The sequence below is a fragment of the Manacus candei genome, unplaced genomic scaffold, assembly GCF_025592945.1.
Source record: "Manacus candei isolate 608988 ecotype Guabito, Panama unplaced genomic scaffold, ASM2559294v1 h1tg000057l, whole genome shotgun sequence".
NCBI classification, from domain to species: Eukaryota; Metazoa; Chordata; class Aves; order Passeriformes; family Pipridae; genus Manacus; species Manacus candei.
This window is the reverse complement of record NW_026138105.1, coordinates 12,365,299-12,384,939: the sequence shown is the minus strand read 5'-3', so window position 1 is coordinate 12,384,939 and position 19,641 is coordinate 12,365,299. Positions and strand designations below refer to the sequence as shown.

At 56.1% G+C, this 19,641-nt stretch overlaps 1 protein-coding gene across 1 annotated transcript; it reads left to right on the top strand.

The window, feature by feature from the left end:
- Positions 1–571: 571 nt before the first annotated feature.
- STK35 (serine/threonine kinase 35) lies at positions 572–17,667 on the top strand. Its single transcript, XM_051802979.1, has 3 exons — positions 572–1,010; positions 6,420–7,167; positions 13,229–17,667. Exons 1-2 carry the CDS (start codon positions 587–589, stop codon positions 7,130–7,132), a joined length of 1,137 nt encoding a protein of 378 aa, XP_051658939.1. The 5' UTR covers positions 572–586; the 3' UTR covers positions 7,133–7,167; positions 13,229–17,667.
- Positions 17,668–19,641: the final 1,974 nt, after the last annotated feature.

Below are 19,641 nucleotides of genomic sequence, written 5' to 3'. Positions count from 1 at the left end.
CCGCTCTTATCCCGCCGCCGCCGCCGCCCCGCCCCGCCCGTTCACACGACGCCGCGCAGCGCCCGGCCCGGAACCCCCCGCCGCCGCCGCGCCCCAGGTGAGCCCCGCGGGGCAGTCCCGAGCTCCCGCCGCGCCCGGAGGGGCGGGAGGGCCGGGCGGGGGGACCCGGGGCGGCCCCCATGACCGGCCTGTTTACACCGGCGCGGCGCGTACCACCGCGGCGCGGCAGCGGGGGGGGCCGGCCGCCGCGCTGAGCCACCTCCCCCCGCCCGCCGAGCCGCGCTGGCGGCGCCGCGCCCCGGCGGCCGCGCGCGGGGCCGCAAACCCGGACGCCCCGCTCCGAGACCCGGGGTGGCGGCGGCGAGGAGAGGCCGACCCCCAGGGCGGCGGCGGGCGCCGCCGCCGCCACCCCCCGGCGCGGCGGTGGTTCGGCCCGCGCGGCCGCGATTGGCCGGGCGCTTAAAGGGGCCGGCAGCGCGCGCTTTTCCGCCCCGCGGCGCGGCCGCGGCCCCGGCGCGTGCCCCCGCGCGTGCCCCCTCGCCCGCGCGGCGCTGCCCGACACGCGGGGCGGGCGGGGGGGGGGGACATGGACGGCGGCCGCCGCGGGACACAAAGGGCGGCGGCGGCGGCGGCGGGGAGGCGGCGGCGGGCGTTGCGGCGCGGGGCCATGGCGGCGGCCGCGGTGGGGCCGGGCATCGGCGGCGGCGCCGGCGGCCCGCGGTACAGCCTGCTGGCCGAGATCGGCCGCGGCGCCTACGGCGTGGTGTACGAGGCGGTGTCGGGCCGCAGCGGAGCGCGGCTGGCGGTGAAGCGGATCCGCTGCGACGCCCCCGAGAACGTGGAGCTGGCGCTGGCCGAGTTCTGGGCCCTAACGAGCCTCCGGCGGCAGCACCCGAACGTGGTGCGGTTCGAGGAGTGCGTGCTGCAGCGGCACGGCCTGGGGCAGCGCATGAGCCACGGCAACAAGCGCAGCCAGCTCTACCTGCGCCTCGTCGAGACCTCCCTCAAAGGTACCGACCCCCCTCCTGGGGCACCCTCGGGGCTGCTCCCGCGCCCAGGGCCTCCGGGGCCCCTGTCCCCGGCACCTCTGTCACACCCCCCCCTCCCTTTCCCTGAGCACCTGCATTTACACCCTCCCTGGTGTCATCAGTGTCCCCCCCAAGTCCTCCTGCCCACCCCCTGTCACCCCACCCCCAGGTTTTATCCCCCTTGGGATACACCATGCAGGACACCCTGGTGTTTTCCCCCTTCCCATGGGACACCCTTCTCCAGCACCTCCTCCCCAGGCACTGCTGCTGCCCTCCCTTGCTCCCCATCACCCCCTTGCTCAAATCCTTCAATGGCAGTGCCTGCTCTCAGGAGCACCCAGAGCTCCCCTCAGCTCTCATAACACCCCTCCCTCCACTTTAACTCACTGTTTTTCCAGCATAACCACCCCTGGGCTCCCCCCACTGTGCCGTTGGGCACCCCATCAACCCTGCCAGCCCTGGGGTTCCCTCTGGGGTACCTGCTCCAGGCCTGCTCCCTGCTGTTCCCATCACTCACCTCCATCCTGTCCCTGCAGGCTCCCCTACAAGGTCTCTCTGCTGCCCCTCTTTGGTGCCACCCACCCTGAGCACACCTGGAGGATCCCTGTTCTGGGCCCTGTCCCCCCATGCCCTGCCCTTAGGTTCTGCCTGTGTATCCTCTCTACCCTTTCCTGTGTGCTGCTCCCAGTGACACCCTTCACTAAGCCCACACCCATGTCTTGCAGCCCCATGCAAGGGGGGGTCCTGCAGCACCCCAGCCCCATCCCCTTCTTCTGAGGGACCCTGTTGCCACCTCCAGGCTCAGACCCAGCCCTGGGGGACATCCTTGTGTGGTGACCCCAGCCTTTCCCTGCACTCTGTGCCAGCACTGACCTCGTCCTCCTCCCTTGCACCCCAAATCCTGGGGTTCCCTCTGCTACCACAGCCCACACACATCCCTTGGGGACCTTCACAGCCTCTGCCCCAGTCACACCAAGGGGACATCTCCCCATCTCTGCCTGATGTCCCATCTCTGAGCACCCCAAGGCTGCAGCCTGTTAGGGTGCCCTGCCTGCTCCCTCGAACTCTCGTGGCTTTGGGACTGTCCCCATTTCCCCTCAGTGCTGGCTCTGTGGGAACAGCCCAGGAGAAGCATCAATGCCTGTAGCCTGGGCTGACACCCCCATTTTCCCCTGGGGTCCCTCAGCAGCATCACGGGGCTGTCAGGGGTCACCTTCTCCTGTCACAGCCGATGGCTGTGATAGTGACATCTCCAAAATGCTCCCTCCCTCTGCTCTCTTGGCTGCTTGTCAGACGCAGCTTTGCCAACGTGCCGTGAAGATGTGGAAAAATACTGGAGCCCTCGATGCCCCCTGGGCCCCCCAGCCTTCTGTGGGCAGAGCCAGCTCACCCCAGTCCCTCTGCCCCAAATTTGTGTGCCAGGGCTCCTGTCTGCTCCTCAGGGGCTCAGTCTCTCAGTGCCCCCCAGCTGAACTCCCGGCATCAGCAGCCCCCAAACCCTATGCCAGGCACAGAGTTCATGTGAGGCTGCTGAGACCCATCCTCTGAGCAAACCTGTGGCTCTGACTGCCCCTGCCTTCCCTGTCCCCTCTGTATTTCTGGGAGGGACATGTCCAGACCTGCCTTGCTCTCCCCATGCAGCCCAGCTCCTGGTCTCCCTTCACACAGCCACCCAAGGGAGGCTCCCCGGGAAGGGCAGTGTCCGAATTCCTGTGCAGCCTGGACTCCGGGCTCCCTGGGAAAGGAGCCAACTCTTCCCTTCGAGTGTGTGTCCAGCTGTAGCAGGTCAAGCTCTTTTGGCAGGTACAGGGGTGGGTTCCTACACCCCCTCTGTCATGTTGCACACCCCGAGGAGAGGTAGCTTGGCTTTGGGAAAACTCTTGGGCAGCTGTAGGTGCCTCATCTCCAGGTGGGGAGGGAGCCCCATAGATGCCCCCATCTCTAGGTGGGGATTGAACTCCCAGGGAGGGCTTTGCCTGCCCCAGTCCTGCTGCAGCCGCGGGCTGAACAGGAGCAGTTTGACTCCCCAAACCAGAGCACATTCCCCCCTCCATCTGCCCTCCTCCTGCCTGCCCTGGGGGCTGCGCTGTGCTGGGGCAGCCTGTGCTCGCTGCCTTCCCGAGCCTTGGGTCCAGATAGACACGGATAAATATTTCCAAAGCAAAAGCCAGAGCTGGAGGAGCCCCCCCAGGTCTCCTGCTCCCGTTCCCCGTGCGCAGCAGTGCCGGGGCTGCCGCGGTGGCCGTGGAGCTGTGCTGCCGTGCCATTCTGCACGACTGCAGCTGGGCTATTTACGGGCCAGCGCAGATGCTGTGCCAACGTGCTGGGCTCAGGGCACGTTGAGGATTAATCCAAGACCTTCTGAATTGGGAGCACAACTGTCGGGACACCCGGGCAATGTTGGGTCTCAGCTACAGCAGGGGAACCTGAACCTTTATCATTTTAACGAGATGTGGAGTGATTAAATTTAAGGGCAGGGTGTAAAAAGGAAGCTGAAAGCCCAGCACTGAGCTGGAGGAGAGGCACAGACCAGTGCAATGTGCTCAGAGCCCTGATACAGGAGCACCTCCAGGGCACCATGTGCCCCTCTTGCTCCTAACCTATAGCAGTAACAGAGCTCCCTTAAGTGAACAGGTATAAGGTGTTGCTTCCTGGCGTGTCACCTGTGGGGCCACCAACTTGCCACCAGCACTCAGCCTCACTTGTGGGCTGCCCTGGCATCACCCATGTGTGTTGCCATCATTCCAAGCACCCGGCTCGGTGCTGCCAGCTCCCATCTCTCTGGCACAGCCTCTTTGCACAGAGGGAGTCAGAGGTTACACGTGGTAGGCGCTGTGATGCTGCTTCTGCTCTCCCTAGATTTTTGTTTTCCCTCTGAAGCCAAGCAAGTTAGCATGCTGCTAATGAGCTCCCAGGATAGGTGAGGGGGGGGGGGCTGCTGGAAGGATGGAGGATGAGTGTGTGCCATCCTGGGTTTGGGCAGGGAGCTGGTTTGGTGATGGAGAACAGGTCTGGCCTGTCATCAGCTCTTGGCTGCTTGGCTTCAGCTTGCTAACATCTCATCTTTAGGAAGCAGCTTGCCAGCTCTTTATGTTTAAAGCTGTTTGTTTTGAAGGCAGGAAGATGATTTAACAACTAAAACACTTTTAGATTATAGAAAGAAAATGAGGAAATATTACTTTTGGCTTAAGCCTCTCCTAGCAGCGCTCCACCCAAACTGAAGTGCCTGGTGCTTGCAGTTACTGGTGGGTCGCTGTCCTCCTCACACTTGCTGAGGTTCAGGGGCCAAGTTTTAAATCAGAGCCTTCGTTATGCTAAAAACAAACCTTGGCTTGTCAGAGGCAACAGGTCCTGGCTGCTGCTGAGCCAGTGTTTGAGCCACGTCCTGTGGGAAGGGGCTGTCGGCAGCACTGTGTGGATGCTCCCACCTGGCTGTGTGTGAGGGGAGCGAGGCTCTGCTGTGCTCCCTGTCACGGCTTGATTCCCAGCAGAGAAGAGCCAGACCCTCCTGCTCCCCAGGTTGGGGCTGTATGGATGCAGAGGGGAGCAGGAAAGCCAAACCCTGTGTCCTGCTGTGATGTCACTGGATTTAGCAAAGTGTGGTGGTGGCAGTGGTGTGAGCTGGGGCTGTCGTGGCTGTGCCAAGGGCTCTGCTCCCAGGACAAGCAGCCTTTGCTGCAGTTTCCATGCTGTCATGCCAAAGGGTGGCTCACACCAGAGAAGCTGCTTTTCCTAGTCAGCATTTTGGTCTCCAGAGCCAAGCCTGTCCTGTGCTGCTCCCACTTGGCCCTTGGGCTTGCAAGCTGATCCCTCCTCCAGCCAAATGAGACCCCCAAAGTGCACCCAGTGCCTTGAGTATCTCCAGCCTGTTCTTCCATTCCCTAGATTTAACCTTCAGACCTAATCTCAGCAGAAGATTGCTGAGGGCAGAGAGGTGCAGCCAAATCCTTGTGTTGTGCAGCTTTCCATTTCCATAGCAGTAGCCATGGATACAGACTGTTTGTGCAAATAACTGATATTCCCACCCACACCGATCACTGACCAGTGCAGCCCAGAGCTGGGTGTCCCTGGTAGTCCTTGGCTTTACCTGCTGCTGGAAGTTTTTAGCTTTCCCAGATGCTCTCTAGGGCTTTGCTCAAACAAAACTCAACTTTGTCAAATGGGTGGAGTTACTTAACTGCTTTCAAAACACTGGAGTTTGGCTGTGGGATTTGTTAACAGTGGCAGAGGTGAGTGGTGTCCTCCAGTTTCTCCCTTATGGTGCTTGAGGGTAAAAAAACCTAGTTTCTAGAGTAAAATGATGCTCTGGTGGTGTGTGCAGGCTCTGCCTGTCGCCTGGGTGCTCTATGGAAGAGACCTGAGGTCTGGCAGTGGGGTTTGCATCTTGGCACCAGCTAGTGGGGCGAGGTCTGCCAGTGCTCCCTGGGGCACCCTGGCATCCCCAGGGAGCACCAGTGGTAGACCTGGCCCCATTAGCTGATGTGATTCTGCTGTGTTTTCCACTCATCTAATTTATGTGCAGAAGAGTCCTTTTCTTGGCAGGAGGTTTATGGAGTAAAACCTAGATTTAATGAATCGACCCTGAGATGCTCTGAGCTTGAAGAGCTCACTTTGATGTCTGGTGAAGGGAGAAGCTGCTTGGGGTATAATATTGAGTAGTAGCAACAGTAACAGTCACCAGCGTGGCTGAGATTACACTCAGCAGGCATGGTTTGCTGCTTGGACCTCCACTTTCATCTCATTAAAGAGTTGTTGGCACTTAATGAAAGCTGGATGAAGTGGCAGAGCTCCCCCAGCACAAATGGAGCTAAACACACAAATTTGACCTGGGAACACCCCGTGGGCTGCAGGGCTTGGACACTGGTGTGACCACTCTTAGTGAGGTTGCACTGGCTCAGTTCAGGGCTGTCGGTTACTCCCCACGTGCAGTTCCAGTAAATTGTGCAGAGTGAGCCAGCCTTTGCCTCCTGCAGCAGAGCTCAGGTGGGAGAGGAGGTGTTCACACAGAACTGACTTTTTTTCCTCCTGTAGACTTGCTGCTAATTGTGCCTTTAGCCTCTGTCCCTTGGCTGTCAGCCTGGGGAGAATGGCCTGATGGTGGGACTGGAGCAGAGGTGTTCTCAGTGCCACTCGCTGCACTTTGCTGGGAAGAGGTCCCTTGAGCTGGCTCCCAGGCAGTGGCTTGGATAAATGGGGTGCTGGTGCATGGTGCTCAACGGGATCCCAAGGCACTTGAAGCCACAGCAGTGCCACTGATAGTGCCCTGCAGTGTGACAGGTCCCGGTCACGTTCCTGTATCCACATAAACCAGACCCGTGCCTTATCCGCCCTGGGTTAGGATAGACTTTGTAATGTGCCTGAAAAACCCACTCTCTTATCCCTCTTGGTTAGGTGAGAGGATCCTGGGCTATGCAGAGGAGCCTTGCTACCTGTGGTTCGTCATGGAGTTCTGTGAAGGGGGAGACCTCAACCAGTACGTGCTCTCCCGAAGACCCGACCCGGCGACCAACAAGAGCTTCATGCTGCAGCTGACCAGCGCCATTGCCTTCCTGCACAAGAACCACATCGTCCACCGGGACCTGAAACCAGACAACATCCTGATAACAGAGAAGTCTGGCACCCCTGTGCTCAAGGTGGCCGACTTCGGGCTGAGCAAGGTCTGTGCTGGCCTGACTGCTCGGGGCAAGGAGGGTGGGCACGAGAACAAAAATGTGAATGTGAACAAGTACTGGCTGTCCTCGGCCTGTGGCTCTGATTTCTACATGGCGCCCGAGGTCTGGGAAGGACACTACACTGCCAAGGCTGACATCTTCGCCCTCGGCATCATCATCTGGGCCATGATTGAGAGGATCACTTTCATTGATGCCGAGACCAAGAAGGAGCTGCTGGGGACCTACATCAAGCAGGGGACCGAGATTGTGCCCGTTGGGGAAGCGCTGCTAGAAAACCCAAAGATGGAGCTGCACATCCCTCAGAAACGCAGGACTTCCATGTCTGAGGGGATCAAGCAGCTCTTGAAAGACATGTTGGCTGCTAACCCACAGGATCGACCTGATGCCTTTGAGCTTGAAACCAGAATGGACCAGGTTACATGTGCTGCTTAAATTCAGGGCAGGGCACTGCTGTGCTTTGCAGCTGGGTAAGTGATTCACACATTTGGTCTTAATCTGTCTGCTATACTGGCCCCATAGTGCACTTTGTAGTGACACAAAGGAGTCTTATGTTCCCGGAGCTATTTCTGTAGTGACTCATCAGCGCAGTGCTTCTGAGGTTGTTTTCACCTATTCTACTGCAAAAATAGCAAAACTAAAGTAGAGGTGGGAAATAGAATTAGCAACTGTATGTCCTGCCACTGCCCAAAGGCCCAGTGGAGCTGGAAAGGCTGGGCAGGAGTCCTGCTCTTCACAGGTTCTTCACAGGCTCTTCACAGGTTCTGAGACAGGCTGGGGTGTGGCAGAGAGACCTGTGAGTACCTGGTATAATATATGGGGGCGTCTGTCTCCCCCAGGGGCAGGGAGGGAGCTGCCAGTTCTGCCTCTGCTATGTGGTGTAATTTCTGTGATCAGTGTTGGGAGCACCTCACTGTCTGGCACCATCCCCCTCCCCTGTGGCACTTGGACAGGGCACCTCGGGGCTCAGCTGGCTCTGTCAGCAGGCACCAAGTGGCACATCTGCCTCAGCACGAAGCTGTTTCCTTTCACCTACGAGGCACGTGGGTCTGTCTTGTGGCTCTGTTTCATTTCCCTGTTAAGGGCAGGACTTCCCTTTGGTGTGAACTTCAGTGGCTCAAACCCAGGAGATGCTTTGGCCTCCAGCATCTGTGTTTGTAGACCTGTGTCTGCTCAGGAAGGAAGTTTACAAAACAGCAGTGCTCAGACTGAGCTCTGCTCTGTTCAAGATTCCCCTCCCTTCTCCCCCTAGCTAAATAGTCTCAAGCTCAGAGGTCCTGATCCTGAGACCTGGGTGGTCACACGTGGTCTGGAAGGATCCCCAGGGACGTGGGGTAACTGGCCCTGTCATTAACCAGTGACACAGAAGGACTGGGAGGTGTTGCCTACATGGCAAAGCTGTCTGTAAACAGGAGCTGTTACTAGGGATTTTCCCAGCCAAGCATTTCAATGGAACTGAGGAATTACAGATTACCAGGGGTGAGGCTGATCTCTTCCTACCCCAGGTCCTTTCTCAGGCTCATGCAGAGCTGCCTGCCTGTCAGTGATCACAGGAGACCTCTGACAGCCTGCCTGTTAGGTGCTGGCATTGCAGCCTGGCCCCCCAGCACCTACCTCACCCCAAAACCACACAGAGCCAGCTGGACTGGAGCAGACCATGGATACAAGAGGGCAAAGAGGGAGGAAATGGCTTCCCTGGCCAGCACTCACCAGCCCTCAGCTGATGGCTGTGTGCCTGACCTGCTCCGAGAGGGAGCCTCCAGCAACAGGTAGTGGGGAAGGTGAGGCTGTTTTGGCAGATTTTGTTAAAACCCCTCATTGCTGCCCACCTGAGTGTTCCTGAGCTTATGGAAAACAATGTGCTGCCTATCCCCCCCTCTACGTGTGCCCAGGTACACTCTGTGCTGTATGTAGAAAAATAAGGATATGGAAATGGAAAGACCCATTGGGTGGGTCTCGTTCTGTCACTGTTAGTTTGTCCAAACTTGTGCACGGACCATCCCCTTTGCACCATCCCACAGCACAAAATATTTAACACCCTTGAGGTCTCAAGTGGAGGTAACTGATTCAAGCACTGCTGCCTGGGGCTTGATACTGGTCCCAGTGCAAGTGTGGGGCTGGGGATTAGTGTGAGAGGAGTGAATCTGCAGAAATGTGAGCCCTTAAGAAGGGTGTGCTCCAGCCCCGGGGCAAGAGCAGACACTCACCCAACCTTGTGCCCCGGGGGTGAGGCATGGGGGCCGGTCCGGGGTGGGAGCAGCTCTGCCGAGGGTCAGGCTGGGCTGTGCCATCTGGGCTTGCTCTGTGCTGACATGATGCTGCTGAGTTATGCAACCAGCCCCTGCCCTCCGGGGAAAATTCATCCTGCGCAGATCTGCGGAATAGTACATGAAGGGATAACAAACACCGAGGGGACAGTCCTACCCTGCGGCTGTTTGCTCAGTCCCAGCTGCCTCCTGCAACCACCCCCCCTCCATCCGTGATGCTGCACCGATCGCTCCGTGGTGACACAGCTGCAGCAGCCATGGATGCTCTTACATAACCCAGCCTGGCACACGGAGCGTGGTCGCTTGGCCCACATAGAGCCCAGCACCAGCCATATGTTCCCTGCAAGCCCAGAGCGTTCCTCTGCCTCACTCGTGGGGCACCAGAGTATTTGGTGGGCTTTGCTATGGGGATTTTCTAATGCCTGGTGTAGTAGTGCATTCAAATCAACCTTCCTCTGGCTGCTGTTAAATGCTGTTAAATGCAAATCTTAAATTGGAAACCTGCTTGAGAAGCTTAAAATGGGATTTAGAGCAGGGCCTGAATTCTGCTCTCAGGTAATTTTAGTTGACCGAGAAACTCACGTAACCCCTTCCAACTTATTTGTGGCCACTGGCGTGTAGCTTGGTCATGCAGTGAGTTCTTCCCCAGGATAGTTCAGACCTGCTCAGCCTTGGTTCATGTCATAACCTGGAAAACTGTAACCCTCCCTGACCCAGGCAATCGGATTTTTGCTTATTCTTTGCTATGCCACTGACCTCTTCAGATTTCGCTTCGTGTCTCAGCAGCTTTGCCTTTAGTTCTGCCAGGGATGCTGCACGCACCTGCCAGCTCCACGCTCCACTGCTCTTCCAAAATGCAGATAGGAAATGTCAGTTCTCAGAGAGGAAAGTGTTTCTGGCTTGATTTGTGCTGGACGCTGGGGGTGCTTGAGGTGGAGATGATTCCTTATCTCCTCGCCCTCCTCCCCAGCACTGCCGGTGGCCCTGGGGCAGTGCTTCCAGCAGAGGTGGGCAACGTTTTCCTGGGGAAAACAAAGGTATTCTCTTTCTCATTTGAATACTGTGCTTCCCCACCTTGGGCAGAAGTTTATAAACAGCCTGAGATCTTCTGCAGAAGTTTATTTAAAGCCAAGTTTATCTACAGATCTCTATAGCTGTTTCCAAAGCCTTTTGGGCAAAGAGGACAAAAGCCTTTCTGGTACAGTTAGGGAGTGGCTGGGTTGTGCTGGGTACCTGCTAATGTATCTTTTGATTGCTAGCCCAACACTGACTGCTATGCTTTTAAGAAACTTTATAGTTTTGATTCACACAGGACATCAAACTGCAATGGTTGTGATCAGTGTAGAAGGCAGCTTGTTTTGGCAGATTGTATTCCATGATATTTTCACTGTGGATGAAACAGTTGGTCTGATGTTGGGGTGGATGCTCAAGATGACTGGCAGGAATCTCTGCAGGCTGCTGCAGCATCTTGGGGGCTACTGTCAGCAGGAGGGTGTCTGACAACTGAGGGCAGTCTGGTTCTCTCCAGCACTCCTCTGTCACTGGGTTTGGTCATTCCAGTTTCGGCTGAAAGTAGCTGTTTGCATTTGCATTGTTCTGCTCTTTGCATTTCCAACGTGCACCGGGAGGTGATGCTGAACAAGCTCATCTGCTCACCCTGCATGACGGTGTCTGTCTGGCCAGAGCTCCCTGGTGCTGTGCCCAGCCACTCCCAGCCCGCTGATAAACTGCTGCCCTATGGAATTTCGGAGCTGGAGGACAGAGAGGTACCGGGGACACAGCAGCAGCTCTGATAGCTGTTGGTGATCAGGGGTGCTGCATCAAGTTACATCTTGTCTGTTAGTACCACTCAGCTCAAGTTTTACCCACTGGCCAGTCTAAGGACAGCAATTTCATTCCTGAAACAATGTTGGTTTTGACTTTGGACTGTTTCCAATGTGGTTTGTGGATCTTGGCAAGGACAAAAGCCATGGGACAGTAGAAGCAAAGTCGGTTCCTCTTCTCGGCCATAGCAGCAGGTGCAGCATCACAAGGCCACCCCAAAGTTTGGTGATACTCTTCTTGGCAGTATTGATTCTACCTGGGGTGAAATTAAGCCCTGCAGGTGAATTGGATCGTGTCACCTGTGGCCAGATGTATTAGTGTTTGTGTTTGTTCACTGTCAGCCCTGCTTTGCCTTCTAGGGGAGACTGCTGCAGTTGGATTTAAATTGCTCCCAAAGAATGCATCACAAATATAGGTACAGAGCGTGAGAAAGGGCTCAGGAGATAAATCAGACTCTCAGCCCCCTTCCCTGGTACTCTGTGTTCCCACACGGGGGCAGATATTGTGGTTAGCACGAGAAGGTGATGGGTTATCTCTCCCTCCCCTGCACTGAGTCCTCTCTGCCGTGCAGACCCCATTGCCAACTCCCCTCTCTGCGAGACCCACGCATTGGTGTCACCTTTGCATGCTGGGTGAGGACTCCATGGGCTGCTGGTTCACGTCCTGCTGATGCTGAATGAACATTCGAGCTGATTAAAACTATAAGTGGCATCAGAGGAGGGATTAAAAGCTCTTGAACAAGCTCCTGCAACAACGTGCGTCAGTGGGGTCTCAGAGCCGTGAGCTCAGGGCTACTCAAGCAAGAGCCCTCCCTGAAAATGCTCCTACTCCAGGGAAGCACAAACAGAAACAGTGCCCTACTTGCTAATGAAGCTGCATAACAGGAGAAATCTTCCAGAAAAATCCTTGTGTGTTTGCCCCTGACCTGATGTCTGGGTGCCTCTCGCCTCCTCAAACAGAAGGGGTTTTTTTCTGATGGCAGCCTGCAAAAGTGGCATCTCTTGGTTGACCTCTCCTGAAAAGGAGTGGGCCCATGACCCTGCCTTCTGCTCTGAGCAGCCTGTCCCTTTAGAAATGGTTCCTCAGGCATGGATTTCTTTAATGAGATTTCCTAGGGCTAAGGGATTGGAGTAATTTGCTGGGCAGTGGCATTTTTTCTGCAGTAGGTCTCTCCTGCTGCTCTCTCGGTGTCTCTGCAGAGCCTGTGGTCCTATCCCTGATGGGGGGGGACCTGCCCCTGATGAAGGGGGGAGCTAAATCCAGCCCCCAATTTTTTTCCATATAACTTGAGCTCGGAGGTCAAGTTTGAGGAAAAATTAAACTGATGTTAACTCCTGGAAAATTACCACCCCTGTGTAGCATGAGGGAGGGGTGACAAAGTGAGACTTTCATGGAACTGCCACCACTGCTTCCCAGCACAACTGCTACCCTTGGCTCTGCTGGTCCCTCCTCTGGAGTTTGGGGCATCCTGAAGGGTGTATTTCCAGTACAGAAGTGACATCATGTGCGTGTGTCCTGTTCCTTTCCTGGGTCCAGCTCTGCTGCTGTGTGGGATGTCTGCAGGCAGTTTTCTGGGTTGCAAACGAATTGGATGGAAAATGCTGGTGGCTTATGTGTGGAGTTGAGGATTTCTGCATCCCTAAGCGGAGAGGATGGGTGGGTGCAGTGCCAGGGCTGTGGATGAATGGGTACAGCACCCCTGCTTCTACAAGGACCATGGGGGATGCTGAGTGTCAGGGCTTTGGCCAGAACAGGGATTGGGGCAGCAAATACCTGCCTGCTCTTCCCTAAAATTCTTGGTGCTTAGCATCTCTGTGGGCTGAGCTGTGAACCCATCCTGCTCTGCTTCCAGTTGTACCAACCTGGATTTTAGCCACCCCTTGCAGAGCCACTTGAGATGCCCAAGCTGCTGCTGACACACCGGGCGAGCGGTGCAGGGCATCCCAGGATCACAGCTTGTTCCGCCTTTCCTGGTGCAGCACAGGGAGCCAGCGCTCACGGATGCATTACATGGATGCTCAAGGCCAGGCTCTGCCATGGTAACACTTGTCCTTGTTCCAGCAGGGCTGTTGCTGCAGGGAGCCCTGTGGGATGGGGCGACGCTCAGCCCCCAGTCAGCCCACCCCAGCTCAGCCCCTGCGCTGGGGCAGCTGGATGTGTGCTGACCTTGAGAGTGTGCTCCATGCACTGCTGAGTCCCTCTGGGAAAGAACTGACTGTAAACTGAGCCCAGTTCCTATCTGGATCGATAGCAAAAGCACTGTGAGGTAGAGAGATGTGGCAGCACCTGTTTTGGACTAACTGGGGTCAGTGGGCAGGCAGTGGAAGTGGTGTCCTACACCCTTTCCATCCAGCAGTGACAATGAAGTTACAGTGTAGTAACTGGAACAAATCACTGACAAACCTGACCTGTCTTTCTCCTCTCTTGTTTTCTCTTACAGATTTATTTACCAGGGACCCATAATCTCCGTTATTTACATGCAACGAGGAAGTCAAAGATAAGGGAAGATGATAATACAGAAGATCTCTGGCAATGTGAAATCTTTGGGTGTTACTTTATTGTGTCGGGAAGGGGTGTTGTGGGGGTGTGGGAGGGGGATGCAGGGGCCTGTGGAAGAGCACAAGCTGGCAGCTGTCACACTGATGAGACCTTTAAACAACATCCAGAGAGTGGAGCTGCCCTTGCCCAGCCCTCCCCACATCCCCTGTGCTGCCATTTGACTCTGTAGATGTTTCTAGAGATGTGGTTCCATAAGGAGGTGGCCTGGCACTGAGGTGTGCTGCCAGGCACCAGCTCTGAGTCCAGCTGGGCACAATTTTGGGTTGAAAGCTATTGATTTAGCCTAGGGAAAATGGAAGCAAAGTGATAGCGAGGTTTGCACTGGGAGTGCAGTGCTTTAGGAAAAAATCTTGAATCACATGTTGCAAGCAGCTAAATAATAATAATTTCATAGCCAGGCAGCTCCTGAATAGGTGGGTGCTGCCCAGGCTGTGAGCAGTTGACATTAGGATAGAGTAGGATAAACAAGCTGGAAAGCCATTTGGCAAGGCATATCTGCTGCTGTGGTGGGCAGACCTCTGCTCTCCCTGAGCTGGATTTCACTATGATGTTTGGTACTCTCTGTACAGAGGTAACTGTGGAGCTGCTGAGTACATTTTCAGGTGGACATCACCTGCATACAAGAGAAACACAAAGCAGTCCATTGCTCTGATCCATTTAATGCTGAGCTCTAGTTTTTAGGAACAATGCTGGGGAGAGGAGGAGGTTTGGCCTGAGTGGCTCATGGGCTGGATTCTTGCCTCTCATGGGAAAATTTTCCCTGCTAGCTAATGATCTCCAGGAAGCAAAAGGCAGTGCTGCTGTTCAGGGTGGGTTACAGTACAGTACAGCTCAGGTAAGGAGGTTGGAACCTCAGGCTGAGCAGTTAATACTCGATTTCCTTGCCTGTAGTTAAACTCCTATTCTGGGGCTGCCCCCATGTTGATGATCTTTAGACTTTGCTCACTGTAAATGCAATGTAAAGCACCACCTCTTCTCCACCCTGCAGCTTCTGAACCACCTAAAATGTTTCTCACCAGGTTAAATCACCCAGCAGTGGTTTGAGGAGAGGGCTGACCTGACCCAGCAATGCTCCCAAGCTGCTGGGGTGCTCAGCCTGGAGATGGCCATGGCCATGGGCAGGAGGGGATCCCCTTGAGCCCCCTGGCTGTGGGAACTGCTCCTTGCCTGTGTGCAGGCTGCAGCTTTCCTGTGTCATCACTGGAAGGTTCCTAACTGGCAGCACCTCTGTGTATCTCCTCAGCGTACTTTGCTGACCTCATGGGAATGAATGGAAATGGAGGAAATTCAGGTGGGCTAAGGCAGAGCTAGAGCAGAGAAAGGAGGGAGGGGCTTCTTTCTTCTTTTACATCTATTCCAGGACACAAAGCTAAGGCTGTGGCTGCAGGAAGGCCAAGTCCCTCTTAGGAGGACCAGGAGGCTCCAGACCATCTGTCTGTGACTTGTGAAGGTTCAGACAGCACAGATTCAGCGCCAAGCCCTTGTTCTCACACTGCTTTTGTGTTTCTCCCTAGGGATGCTTCTGTAGGGTGCAGCCAGGTGAGACTCTCCTGCAGCTCTCTGTGTTGCACCCCTGAGGAGGTGGAGAGCGAACCCTGTAGCTCACAAGTGCAGTGTTAGTGCCCTGATCACTGGCCCCATCCTTCCTCCACCTGGCAGAGCCTTTGCTCCTGACTGTTACAACTGTTCTAACCGAACCCTGGCCTGAACGGGTGCAATAAGAGGGTTTTGTCCTCCCAGCCCTGCTCACAGGGCTTTCCCTGCTGGAATGGCACCTCAGCAGGTGTCTCATTGCCGTTGAAGGGAGCTTCCTAGCAGCAGGAATACCAAACCTGAAAGGCGGGAGGTGAGGATGGAAGGCACTGAGTGGGGTTGCTCCCTGGGACCATTGCCTCCAGCCAGCTGCCAGCTTCCTGCTCCTCTCTGGGGACAGGAATGAGCCCGGCAGGCCCTGGGAGGGTCAGTCCTCTTGGTCCACTGCTGTTTCAGGCCATGTTCAAACCACACGTCTCCACCTCAGCTTTTGAATTGCAGATGTGTTTTTAAAGCAGCTTGATGTTAGTGAGCTAGACCGTAGTGCCTTACTTAGGATTTAGCAAACACTTCCCAGGAGGAGTCCTAGGGCTGCTAGCCTTTGGCCAACGTGGATGTTTCCCTGATTAGTTTGTCCTTTTAAGAGCATTTCTCCCTGATGATTTTGCTGCTGTTTGTGCTCAACTCCCCAGACTATACAGGAACTTGCCTTGTGTTTACAGTTCCCCACATCTCTCCTCCCAGTTACTTTGGTCCAGACCAGCACTCCCTCTAGAACAAGCTGGGAACAGGGAACAGTCAAACCTGCATGTGCTGTGGGATAGAGGATGTTTAGGCTTCTCTTGCCAGGTGGGTCTATCTGACCTCACCTGCCTAAACTCCTGCAGGCTGAACTTCACCCTCTGCTGTGGATGTTCTTGGCATTAGGATGTGCCGCTGGGAAAACCCGAGCTTAAGAAAGCAACACCAAGCCTGCAGCCAGCCTGGGCCAGGCTGGCTCTGTCTTTTGTGGCTGCAGTGAAGCTGGGCATCCAGGTAGGGGGTACCTGGTCAGTGTGGGGGGAGCCAAGGCCCCTGTTGCAGAACCCTGTCGCCCTCTGGGCTCATGCGGCCCCAGCCGGTGCCCACGCCAGGGGAGTGATTGTATGAAACTGTTTACTTCTGACTTTGCTGTTTACAAGAGGGATGTGGGGTGGGTGGGGGGAACAAGCCAAGCCTCAGGAGGATTGGGAAACATGTTATCTGCACCAGCCTGCAGCAAGGCTGACACCACCGGCATCATGCAGGTGTCACGGGGATTTCCCGGCCAGCTTTGGTCCATGGGGAGAAAAGCAGAGGTGGCTCTAGCCTAGAGGGGTTAGATTAGCTTCCCCATATCCCCTTGCTGCCGTGTTTGAGGTTCAGCAGTGCTAGTGACAGATAAGAGTTACCCCTGTGGTCTTCCTTTACTCCTCAGGACCCAGCTCCTTCACATATCACAGGCTCCCGGAGCCTTTCTGGAGCAATAAGATGTAAAACGAGCATTACCATCGTCGTGGAAATCCTCCGTTGTGTGCGGTGTCTGTCTCCTCCGTGTGCAGTTCGAGTCTGGGTTTAAGCCTGCCAAGCATCATGGGACAGCTGCTTCAGGGCACAAACTGGGATTCGTTTCCCTGGGCTTTCTGCTGGTCAGGAGAACAGGGAAACCCGTTGCTGCTTTCCTTCCTCGCCACAGGCCTCTGCTGCCTGAGCCTCACACTAGAGCTGCGTGGGGCGAGGGGGCTCCTGTTCCCCTTTTTGGCGATGCTGACATGGGATGGGTGTGTGGTGCTCAGTGCTGTGCCGGCTCGGCCGTGCCGCAGGAGCAGGCTGTGGGCTTTACTCCACTCTTCACAGCCCTCCCCATCCCATCAGCCGGGGCAGCATTTGGAAAGCAGAGCCCCCGGTCCCTCGGCAGCAGGATGCAGCCAACGCTCCTGCCCCTGGCTCCCTCACCCAGGAGCTGTCACTGGCATGGGGAGAGCTGTGCCAGCAGCTCCTGTGCTCCTCTGCTGGTTACAGGCACATCCCACAGTGTGACCCTTAATGTCCAAAAGCGTTTCACACTCCAGGGTGTCTGAGGTGGTGGGTGCAGCTGGGAGGGAAGCACAGAGAGCTGCTCTCTTCCAGCTGTGACCTGCCACATTATTTCTCTGTAGCCTGCCTGTAGTGCTTTTAGCTTTGAGAGTGATGTCTAGGCCGCTGGAAGAGCTCATGGGCCACATAGGAGTGCTTGCTGATCCCCATCCTGGCACCTTTCCCCTTCCCAGCAGCTGCCCAGCCCACCATGGGCCTTCAGCTCATTCACCCAGCAAAACGCAGCAGCTCTGCAGGGATGAGCAGCTTCACTGCCACACCACTGGGGTGCTGGCTGACCCCCAGGACAGGCACCCTGCCCCAGCCCTGCTGTGGACTCCTGGTCCCCACAGCCCCTGTGCTGAGCTAGCAAGAGCAGAAGGCTTAAACCCAGACTCCAAACTCAAGATAATATTAGTAAATGAATCTGTATTTTTCTTTTTTTTTCTTTTTTTTTTCTTTTTTTTTTTTTTTTTGCACAGAAGCTGGTAATCTAGGACCTATGTGTGAACAACTTTATATAAATATTTTTTGTACTTGGTTTACTTGGGTTTGGTATGAGATGTTCTATTTAAGTTCTTTGAACACTGTGGATCCCCTGATGTGTATGAATGGCAGAGGCTTTGTAAATTAAGGGACGTTTGTGTGAATAAAGCTATTTGATGGGGTTGAAAAGCCACACACAACTTGAAACATGAGCTCTGTGTGTTTGTCCTCTGCTGTGCTGGCAGCAGTGGGGTTGGAAGGGTGTCCCCTGGCAGCAGTGGACAGACCAAGGCCCTGAAGCAGCTCTGACTCTATCCCAAAGGGCAGGTCCAGCTAATCCTGGTCTGGGGTAGCTGGACTGACCCCAGGGCTTAGGGCACTAAACCAAGGCATGGTAGCCAGTGCCAACCAGAACGTGGCTCTCTGGCACGCGGCACTTGTGGCCCTTTATCCTCGCCCTGGATTAGGATTAGCCCCGTTCTTGTTGCAGACACCCAACTAGGCCACAGCGATTAATGGGACAGGGAACCTCTGCCTGACTGAAAACACCTCCCCATCCTGCCCCTTCTTTCCCGTCTGGCCACTTCCCCAGCAGCCCCGTTTGGGAGCCAGAGAGGATAAGCAGCCCTTCGCCCAGTTGGCTTTCTGTTCTTGTCGTGGCTACAAACCCACCAAGGAAAATGCCCAGCAGAACTGCTGCTTTATTAGCCACACTTTCTCCCTTTGCACAGATACTCTGCCCCAAATCCCAGATGCACAGACCAAATCTGAGCTGGTCACATCAGCTGGGATCCCCCGTAGCCCCATTTCCAGCCGGGACTCCCAGTGCCGCAATCGACATCCATGATGGGAAAAGCACCACAAGGCTGAGCTGCATCCTGCAGCTGTTTTCCTGTGGGTGATGTCCACAGGTGTTGAGCAGCTTGGGGCTACCCTGGGTGGGACACACGGTGTCCTGTGGGACACAGGATGTCCCGGCACGTGGGGCCACACGGCCCTGCTCGCCAGCCCTTGTGTAACGGCCCCGCAGCCTCGCGCGACCCAAGGCAGCGGCAGCGCCCGCGCTGGGACGTGCAGGGCAGCCCGTCCTCCCCTGCCACCCCCCCTGTGGCAGCCCCAGCACCGCCGGCCGCACGGCCCTGGGCTCCCCCCGCGCACCCGTCAGCATTGTGCTCCCTAATCGCGGCCGACAGGCACCGAAAACGGATGTTCTCAGCCCAGTGGGGCCGCAGTGAGGCTGGTCGACCCCAGCTGGAGTGATGGCCCTGCTCACCAGCCGGCAAGGGGGGCCCAAGCCGTGTTTCCCCTGGGCCCCCCACCTTCCAGCTGGTTGCTCAAACATCTCCCCCCAGTCCTGCCAAGAGCATCCTGGCTGCAGGCAGAGAAGGGGCCAGGTTAGCTCCAGTCACACTGGCCCCTGGTGTGAACATGCTCCAACATTGTCCCTGTCCTGGCGTCAAATGCAGCTGCAGAGAGCGGCTGTGCTACACTGCTGTGCCCCACCAAATGCAGCCACCCCAAAAATCTCTGTCTCAAATGCTGCTGCACCTCCAAGACTTGTTTAAGCTACACCAGTGACGAGGATCATGTTGCCAATCTCCAGGTTCATGGCATCCCACACTTCTCTGTGAGCAGACACACATGTGAGCGCCATGGCCTCTGGCTCCCAGCTCATCCCTTGCAAATGGGGTGAAACTGAACCCCAGCAGGAGCTTGGGATGGGAGCCCGGGTCGCTTTGCACGTGTGCTGCCGTGCTGCAGGTGAGGAGCTGGTAAGGGCAGGTGACCACACTGCACAGCTGACAACCAAAAAGTGTCATTAGCGAGAGATGTTGGTGTCAGTCACCAGGAGAGATGTTTCACTCTGGATTTGCTCTCTGGAGACCTGCTATTTCGCATGCAAAGAGGTTTACTGAACTCCACAAAGGTGCTTCAAGTACTTGACAGCTGACAGAAGTACCCTGGCAGCCACCACCTGCCCTGTGCTCCTCAGGGACCAGGGGGGCACGTGCTGGTGCAGAACTGCACGTGGGAAAGGCCACAGCCAGGCAGCAGGGCCAGGGTGGGAAAGGCAACCACCATGGCCACGAGGCCAATCACAGTCCTGAGCACCAGCACCAATCTCACCCCAGAGGGATTTAACATCAGAGCAGAGGCAAGATGCTGCCGCCATGGCTTCTC

Coding starts and splice junctions, on each gene's coding strand:
- STK35 (XM_051802979.1), top strand. CDS start 587: ATGGACGGCGGCCGCCGCGGGACACAAAGGGCGGCGGCGGCGGCGGCG. Junction 1,011..6,419: donor CGTCGAGACCTCCCTCAAAG/GTACCGACCCCC, acceptor CCTCTTGGTTAG/GTGAGAGGATCCTGGGCTAT.